The sequence below is a fragment of the Bufo bufo genome, chromosome 4, assembly GCF_905171765.1.
Source record: "Bufo bufo chromosome 4, aBufBuf1.1, whole genome shotgun sequence".
NCBI lineage: Eukaryota > Metazoa > Chordata > Amphibia > Anura > Bufonidae > Bufo > Bufo bufo.
The window spans coordinates 161,774,362-161,783,931 of record NC_053392.1 but is presented as its reverse complement, the minus strand read 5'-3'; the positions used below and the strand labels follow the sequence as shown (position 1 = coordinate 161,783,931).

At 49.3% G+C, this 9,570-nt stretch overlaps 1 protein-coding gene across 3 annotated transcripts in view; it reads left to right on the top strand.

Annotated features, from left to right (window-relative positions):
• Positions 1 to 1,708: 1,708 nt before the first annotated feature.
• Positions 1,709 to 9,570, top strand: part of LOC120997785 (U2 snRNP associated SURP domain containing) — an 82,296-nt gene continuing 74,434 nt past the window's right edge. For all 3 annotated transcript variants that reach the window (XM_040428054.1, XM_040428053.1, XM_040428052.1), the window contains exon 1: positions 1,709 to 1,784. In XM_040428054.1, coding sequence (XP_040283988.1) covers positions 1,740 to 1,784 — 45 coding nt within the window. In that variant the 5' untranslated portion in view covers positions 1,709 to 1,739. The remainder of the gene's footprint in view (positions 1,785 to 9,570) is intronic.

Here is a 9,570-nt window from a genome sequence, read left to right as displayed (position 1 = left end):
CTGTTAGTACCCTTCCGTTAAAGAAAGAAAAACCCACAATGTTCACTAAAATAAGTTGAAACTGACAAAAGTAATAAGACACTGACGAGCAAAAGGGTAACAATGTTTAGAACTTTTGACTTTCAGGCTCCATACCTCACCATCCACTACAGCATCGAACATGAGACTATCATTATTTTATAGACAATCATCTTGGCTATCTCATACATAAATTAGACTTGTAGCTATTAGAGGAAAACTGTCACCTCAAAAATGCATCTACACTAGGGATGAGCGAATCGACTTAGGATGAAACATCCGAAGTCGATTCGCATCAAACTTTGTTCTAACACTGTACACTGCAGGAGCACCGTACAGTATTAGAATGTATTGGCTTCGATGAGCCGAAGTTATTGCTTCGCTTAGTGTCGCAAGACTTCGCGCAATAACGTCATAAATTAATTTATACTGTAAAAAAACATTTCTCGAACTCGGGTTCAGTTCCAAGGTACCACTTTTTACAGTAGAAATCAATTTATGAAGTTATTAAGCAAAGTTTCGAGAAACTTCACAAAGTAATAACTTTGGCTCATCGGAGCCAATATATTCTAATACTGTACGGAGCGCTCGCTCCATACAGTATTGAAATGAAGTTTTAGGGTACTTTCACACTAGCGTTATTCTTTTCCGGCATTGAATTCCGTCCTAGGGGCTCAATACCGGAAAAGAACTGATCAGTTTTAGGCTAATGCATTCTGAATGGAGAGCAATCCGATCAGGATGTCTTCAGTTCAGTCTTTTTGACTTTTCAAGACGGAGATAATACCGCAGCATGCTACGGTTTTATCCCCGTCCAAAATTCCAGAACACTTGCCGGATCCTGCCCTGAGTGTTCCGGCAAAACGGATCCGGCATTGCGGTCTGCGCATGCTCAGACCGCAAAAAATGTGAAAAAAAATTGATCCATTTTTCCAGATGACACCGGAGAGACGGATCCGGCATTTCAATGCATTTGTCATACGGATCAGGGTCCTGATCCGTCTGACAATTGCCATCAGTTTGCATGCGTTTTGAAGGATCCGGCAGGCAGTTCCGGCGACTGAACTAACTGCCGGAATCCTTTGCCGCAAGTGTGAAAGTAGCCTTATGCGAATCGACTTCGGACGTTTCATCCGAAGTCGATTTGCTCATCCCTAGCAGTGAGACCCAAGACCTGCAGAACCGGTGGGGCAACAATGCAGCAGGAACCCAGTGGTTGGGATCAGGTATTATTACCACCATGGGTCTGGCTGTGCTGTGGGGTCTGTAGAAAAGGTCACAAATGTGAACAACCCCTTTAAGACATGCCCCAAAAACCACCCCTCATTTTTACCATATAAACTTGCCTGTTTTTTACTGGGAAAGGTGGAGCTACAAATGGCACAGGATATATATATATATATATAGTGATAACTCTGGGAAGCTGTATATTCCTATAAATGTGTCCTATACACATTCTATAAAATAACGTGAAATGCCACCCGTCTTGCACCCCCGGCCCCACCATCCTGGTCACCTGGCCCCCAGTGCGGTAACACACCGCACAACCTCCTATCCACGTAGCCCGCAGAGATGACGTCATCACAGCGCCACACAATGCGCTCATGTGCCTGCCTTGCGGAATCGATAGCTCAGGTGTCGGCTTCAGGGCTGGCTCACTGCTCCTACACAGCTCCTTCCGCTCTCGATTGTTTGGCCTGTAGAGGCTGTAGAGACGCAAGATGGCGGAGAAGATGTCTGGCGGTTCGCAGAAAGCGGGCTCAAAGGTGAGCGGTTATACCGGGTGGACTGCAGGGCTGAGGTGGAGCTCCGTGTCCGGACAATGTGCCGCATGGATAGCAGCATGTGGTGTCAGCGGTTGTGGGGAACCTGTGCCCGCAGTGAGTGGTGCGCAGGAGCCGCGGCCTGCTCTCATTATCCGCACGTCCTCCGGTGTGCGCGGCCTGCTGCTGCTCCTGCCACCGGCTCTTCACGGAATGTAGTGCCCGGTGTGAGGGCAGTATGGACTGGAGTGTGTTCTTATCCGTATCTTCAGTGTCTGCTCCGGGTCTGTAAGGTGGGCTTCGGGGGGCTGCGGACTCAGTACTTCCCAGTGTGTGGTAGTCCTTCTAGCTACATGGAAAACATGCGTTAGGTACTTTCACACTAGCGTTATTCTTTTCCGGCACTGAGTTCCGTACAAGGATCTCAATACCGGAAAAGAACTGATCAGGCATATTCCCATGCATTCTGAATGGAGAGCATTCCGTTCAGGATGTCTTCAGTTCAGTCTTTTTGACTGATCAGGACGGAGAAAATACCGCAGCATGCTACGGTTTTATCTCTGGCCAAAAAAACTGAAGACTTGCCTGAATGCCGGATCTGGCATTTTTTTTCCATAGGAATGTATTAGTGCCGGATCCGACATTCAAAATACCGCAATGCCGGATCTGTCCTTCCGGTCTGCGCATGCACAGACCAGTAAAAATGTGAAATATATAACGGATCTGTTTCTCCGGATGACAGACGGATCCGTTCTTGCAATGCATTTGTGAGAGATCCGCATCCGTCTACAAATGTTGTCCGTTTGCATGCAGATTGCCTGATCCGGCAGGCATTTCCGGTGACAGAACTGCTTGCCGGATCACTCTGCCGCAAGTGGAAAGTAGCCTAAGATGTAATACCAGTGCGTTTAGGGCTCTTTCACACTTGCGTTATTGTCTTCCGGCATAGAGTTCCGTCGTCGGGGCTCTATGCCGGAAGAATCCTGATCAGGATTATCCTAATGCATTCTGAATGGAGAGTAATCCGTTCAGGATGTCTTCAGGAACGGAACGTTTGTTGGCCGGAGAAAATACCGCAGCATGCTGCGCTTTTTGCTCCGGCCAAAAATCCGGAACACTTGCCGCAAGGCCGGATCCGGAATTAATGCCCATTGGAAAGCATTGATCCGGATCCGGCCTTAAGCTAAACGTCGTTTCGGCGCATTGCCGGAGCTGACATTTAGCTTTTTCAGAGTGGTTACCATGGCTGCCGGGACGCTAAAGTCCTGTTTGCCATGGTAAAGTGTAGCGGGGAGCAGCATACTTACCGTCCGTGCGGCTCCCCGGGCGCTCCAGAGTGACGTCAGGGCGCCCCAAGCGCATGGATCACGTGATCGCATGGATCACGTCATCCATGCGCATGGGGTGCTCTGACGTCATTCTGGAGCGCCCGGGGAGCCGCACGGACTGTAAGTATACTGCTTCCCCGCTCCTACTATGGCAACCAGGACTTTAATAGCGTCCTGGGTGCCATAGTAACACTGAAAGCATTTGGAAGACTGTTCCGTCTTCAAATGCTTTCAGTACACTTGCGTTTTTCCGGATCCGGCAGGCACCTCCGGCAACGGAAGTGCATGCCGGATCCCAACAACGCAAGTGTGAAAGAGGCCTTAGCTAGTTGCCCTGGCGGCATCCGTAGCCCTGCCTGTGGAGGGGGGACGCTGGAGGCATCCATAGCCCTGCCTGTGGAGGGGGGACGCTGGAGGCATCCATAGCCCTGCCTGTGGAGGGGGGACGCTGGAGGCATCCATAGCCCTGCCTGTGGAGGGGGGACGCTGGAGGCATCCATAGCCCTGCCTGTGGAGGGGGGACGCTGGAGGCATCCATAGCCCTGCCTGTGGAGGGGGGACGCTGGCGGCATCTGTAGCCCTGTCTTGGGGTTACCCTGGTTAGTTCCATAGTCTTGGGGTGGGGGGGCTCTAGAGGTTTTTGTAGCCCTGCAGGGGTCATCGTCCCATGTATTTTGTTGCTGATAAAGAAGTGTGTCCTGATGGTCATGGATGTCTGTTTTTGTAGAAGGCCTAACATGATGTGTATGAGTACACTGAGCTGTATGTACATGCGTGTGATAAAGTCCTGTGCAGCTCGTCATAGGTCGGTGTCTGAGCAGGGACTTCCATGTGGAGCTGGCCTGCTCTAATCCTCTGCGGAGATACATGACCATTAGATATTATGTAATGTGTTTGTTTCCAGGTGCATGAAATACATAGATAACACGGGCTGGGCTCGCTCTGGACAGAACACTTGGGCCAGGGTTGTCTTATGGGATGCGCTAGACAGTTTGCCTCCCTCTAGGTTGCGGAGCTATTTCTGTCCTCATGGAGTCGTTTCTACTTACAGCCCTGTCATAAGTCTTGGACTTTTCTTGTGGATCAGATGGAAGCGCTATGTTTAGACCGTATTGAACAACCAATAGATCCTATACACAACTGAATCCTGTAGTATGTATGCGAGAACGTTCCTCCTGTCCAAACCATCATCTAGGATCAGTTCACACATTGCACTATTGGGGCCTGCAGCAAAACCTCACGCGTTTTACCGTATAAGGGGTTGTCAGATTAAAAAAAAAAAAGTTACTCAGGCCTTGTTCACACAAGCGATACGGATTGCATCAGGATCTGTTCAGGAGCAAACGGATGTTTTTGCACACAAGTTCAAGCAATTGCATTCACTGTGTATGTTTTTCCGTCCGGATTGTATCTGTGTATGAGTAAGGCCCTTGCCGACGAGCGTTCCTCCCGCAGCGAGTCCGCAACGCAGCTCCTGGCCTGACCTCCCTGCGCTGCTGGGGGTCACATGGCATTATATTGATTTATGATGCTATGTAACCCTTACAGTTCTAGAATGTTTTGGATAACACTGGCATAATGCTGTCAGTGTTATCCAATACATTCCAGAACTGTAAGGTAAACATAGCATCATAAATCAATATAATATCTATATCCCGATATTGCTGGGAGATCTGGCCGGGAGCTCTGACTCGCTGCGGGAAGAACGCTCGTTTGCAAGGGGCCTAACAGTCTACACCTCCTCCCAACCATCAGTGAAAAATGCATTGTATCCGGAAGCCATCCGTTTTTCACGCAGGCCCCATTCGTTTTTATAGGGCCAGGGCTGCATTGAAAATGCACCATATAGAACATGTAGCGTTTTTTTATTCTTTTTCATGAACTCAGAAATAATGTGTGAAAAACGAATGGGTCAGGATTCAGTCTTGGTGCTATGCGTACACTAGACACATTACATCTGGACTGAAAATGCGCTTATGTGAAAGAGGCCTTAGGCCTCTTTCACACGGGCGAGATTTCCGCGCGGATGCGATGCGTGAGGTGAACGCATTGCACCTGCACTGAATCCGGACCCATTCATTTCTATGGGGCTGTGCACATGAGCGGTGATTTTCACACATCTCTTGTGCGTTGGGTGAAAATCGCAGCATGCTCTATATTGTGCGTTTTTCACGCAACACAGGCCCCATAGAAATGAATGGGGCTGCGTGAAAATCGCAAGCAAGTGCGGATGCGTCGTGTTTTTAACGCATGGTTGCTAGGAGATGATCGGGATGGGGACTCGATCATTATTATTTTCTCTTACAACATGGTTAGAAGGGAAAATAATAGCATTCTTAATACAGAATACTAAGTAAAATAGAGCTGGAGGGGTTAATTTTTTTTTATTTAACTCACTTTAATCCACTTGTTTGCGCAGCCCGGCTTCTCTTCTTCTTCTTTGCTGTGCAGGAGGAAAAGGACCTGTGGTGACGTCACTGTGCTCATCACATGGTCAGTCACATGATCCATCGCCATGGTGGTGGACCATGTGATGAGCGCAGTGATGTCATCAAAGGTCCTTTGCCCAGGTCCTGAAGAAAGAAGAGAAGCCGGGCTGCGCCAACAAGTGGATTAAGCTGAGGCCTTTACAGAACGGCTGTAGTTATACTGAGAATAAACTACACCAGGGCTTGACAAATTTCCTTGGAATCTAGGAGCCAGCTAAAAAAGTTAGGAGCCAGGCGGAGCCGCGTCATAAAATCTATATTGCGATATAATTTTAATCATGTATATCGCAATATATCGTTTTCTTTATTTTGGGGGTGGGGGGGGGGGGGGGTCAAACTTTTTTTTTTTTTACTTTATTTAATAACTATTAGCCTCCTTAAGGGCTAGAACCCTTGTCATATTCACCCTAATAGAGCTCTATTAGGGTGAATAGGACTTTACACTCTCCCTGCTGTCCTGTGCTTTGTGCACACAACAGCAGGGAGCTGACCATGGCAGCCAGCCTCTGATCAGGCCCCCCCCCAGCCTCTGATCAGCCCCTCCAGCCTCTGATCAGCCCCTCCAGCCTCTTATCAGCCCCTCCAGCCTCTTATCAGCCCCTCCAGCCTCTTATCAGCCCCCCCCCAGCCTCTGATCAGCCCCCCCCAGCCTCTGATCAGCCCCCCCCAGCCTCTGATCAGCCCCCCCCAGCCTCTGATCAGCCCCCCCCAGCCTCTGATCAGCCCCCCCCGCCTCTGATCAGCCCCTCCAGCCTCTGATCAGCCCCTCCAGCCTCTGATCAGCCCCTCTCCAGCCTCCCTCTTATCAGCCCCTCCAGCCTCCCTCTTATCAGCCCCTCCAGCCTCCCTCTTATCAGCCCCTCCAGCCTCCCTCTTATCAGCCCCTCCAGCCTCCCTCTTATCAGCCCCTCCAGCCTCCCTCTTATCAGCCCCTCCAGCCTCCCTCTTATCAGCCCCTCCAGCCTCCCTCTTATCAGCCCCTCCAGCCTCCCTCTTATCAGCCCCTCCAGCCTCCCTCTTATCAGCCCCTCCAGCCTCCCTCTTATCAGCCCCTCCAGCCTCCCTCTTATCAGCCCCTCCAGCCTCCCTCTTATCAACCCCTCCAGCCTCCCTCTTATCAGCCCCTCCCCCCCCTCTTATCAGCCCCTTCTGGTAACAAACCCACTCTGCCTCCCTCCCCAGTATTAATCATTGGTGGCAGTGGCCACAGGGTCCCCCTCCTCCTCCCATCATTGGTGGCACTGGCAGTGGGCAGTTCCGATCGGAGTCCCAGCAGTGTAATGCTGGGGCTCCGATCGGTTACCATGGCAGCCAGGAGTCACGCTACTGAAGTCCTGGCTGCGATGGTATGTTAGTGAGCAGCATTATACTCACGTGCGCCGTGATCGCCGGGAGCTCCTTCTTCTCATAGGTCTGTGCGGCGCATTGCTAATGCTATAAGCATAGCAATGAGCCGCACAGACAGAAGAAGGAGCGCCCGGCGATCACGGCGCACGTGAGTATAATGCTGCTCACTAACATACCATCGCAGCCAGGACTTCAGTAGCGTGACTCCTGGCTGCCATGGTAACCGATCGGAGCCCCAGCATTACACTCCTCCACTGTGCCGCTCAGGAAACCATGGTGCGCGCCGAGAGCGCATCTTTGAAAACGGGCTGACAAATACCCAAGCGCCAGGACCAAATTCCTGGTCGCCATGGCGACCTGGCGCCCGGGATTTGTCGAGCCCTGAACTACACACAGGTGGACTTTTAGGTGACATCTGAAGGTAATTGCACTGGATTTTATTTAGGGGTATCAGACTACAGAGGGCTGAATACAAATGCACGCCACACTTTTCAAATTTTTATAAACATTTTGAAAACCATGTATCATTTTCTTTTCACGTCACACATACTTGCTACTTTGTGTTGATCTATCACATAAAATCCCAATAAAATGCATTTGTTTGTGGGTGTCACGTGAAAGAGGACGTAAACCTCTCCTTGCATCTGTTTCAACCCCTTCCCGACCAATGACGTACTAGTACGTAATAGCTGGAAGTGACTTCCTGCCATTTGGCATACTACTACAACATGCTGATCGGACGAGCACTGCAGTGGTGCACGCCGGATCAGTGCAGGGGCCCGGCAGTCACTGATAGCCGGGTCCCTGGAAGCTGATGCCGGCGGATTACCCCTCTCTATGCTGCTGTCAGCGCTGACCGCGGCATAGAAGGTGTTTGCGGTGGGTGAGGGTTCTTATTGGGTTCCCACACTGCGGTGACTGGGACCCGATGGGTGAGAAGGCAACCCAAAGCCTTGCAGAGATATCGGGGCCTGCCTTCTACGGAAGCCTAGTAGATCCAGCCCTTGGCTGTGATTTCTTGGCAACTGTTAGTGTATTACACTTTGTAATACATTAACAGGCAATGCATTACAATACAAACATGTATTGTAATGCATTGTAGAGAGGATCAGACCACCGATTAGATCACATAATCAACCCCGTCAGATAAACACTAAAAAATAATAAATAAAAACTGTGCCAAAAAAAAGGCATTTTTTTTGTCACCTTACATCACAAAAAGTGCAATAACAAGCAATCAAAAAGTTATTTACCCCATTTGTTTCAAAAATGCTTTTATTGTGTTAAAGTGAAATAAATAAATTAAAAAAATAGACCTATTGGGTATCGCAGCGTACGTAACTACCAGCTCTATAAAAAATATCACATGACCTAATCCCTCAGGTGAATGCGGTAAAAAACAAGTCTTTTTTTTTTTTTTTAAAGGGAATCTGTCACCGATTTTTATACAATAGGAATCATCAGCATCCTGAAAGAGTTCTCCCCATCCTAATCATCTTTGTTTTTAGTTTTTTTTTTAAACACCTCCAAGTACTTCTTTAAGGGCTCTTTCACACTTGCGTTCTTTTCTTCCGGCATAGAGTTCCATCGTCGGGGCTCTATGCCGGAAGAATCCTGATCAGGATTATCCTAATGCATTCTGAATGGAGAGAAATCCGTTCAGGATGTCTTCAGTTCCGGAACGGAACGTTTTTTGGCTGGAGAAAATACCGCAGCATGCTGCGCTTTTTGCTCCGGCCAAAAATCCTGAAGACTTGCCGCAAGGCCGGATCCGGAATTAATGCCCATTGAAAGGCATTGATCCGCATCCGGCCTTAAGCTAAACGTCGTTTCGGCGCATTGCCGGATCCGACGTTTAGCTTTTTCTGAATGGTTACCATGGCTGCCGGGACGCTAAAGTCCTGGCAGCCATGGTAAAGGGGAGCAGTATACTTACCGTCTGTGCGCCTCCCCGAGAGCTCCAGATTGAGGTCAGGGCGCCCCAAGCGCAAGGATCACGTGATCGCATGGCACGTCCTCCATGCGCATGGGGCGCTCTGACGTCATTCTGGAGCGCCCCGGGAGCCGCGCGGACTGTAAGTATACCGCTCTCCTGCTCCCCGCTCCTACTATGGCAACCTGGACTTTAAAAGCGTCCTGGCTGCCATAGTAACACTGAAAGCATTTTGAAGACTGATCCGTCTTCAAATGCTTTCAGTACACTTGCGTTTTTCCGGATCCGGCGTGTAATTCCGGCAAGTGGAGTACACGCCGGATCCGGACAACGCAAGTGTGAAAGAGCCCTTACAGTCCACTCTCATTTTTCAAGTTATGTAAATAAAATGCTTACCTCATCACTTCTTATTCCTAACCCCACATCTCGTTACATGAGTGACAGAATCTAAAGATCCTACCCTCCTCCCGAACTCACGTCCCAAATACCGCGCATGTGCAGAACCAGTCACCTCACTCACTCTAAAATATTCGTGATTACGAAGATATAGCACTATATTCTAGATGTTCGCGAATTATGGAAGTGCTGATATTCGCGATAAAAATTAGCGATTTGAATATTAGCGATCAACACTACTTATAATATGATAAGTATACATATAATACTGCGCAGCTGCAAGACTTGGAAGAGAA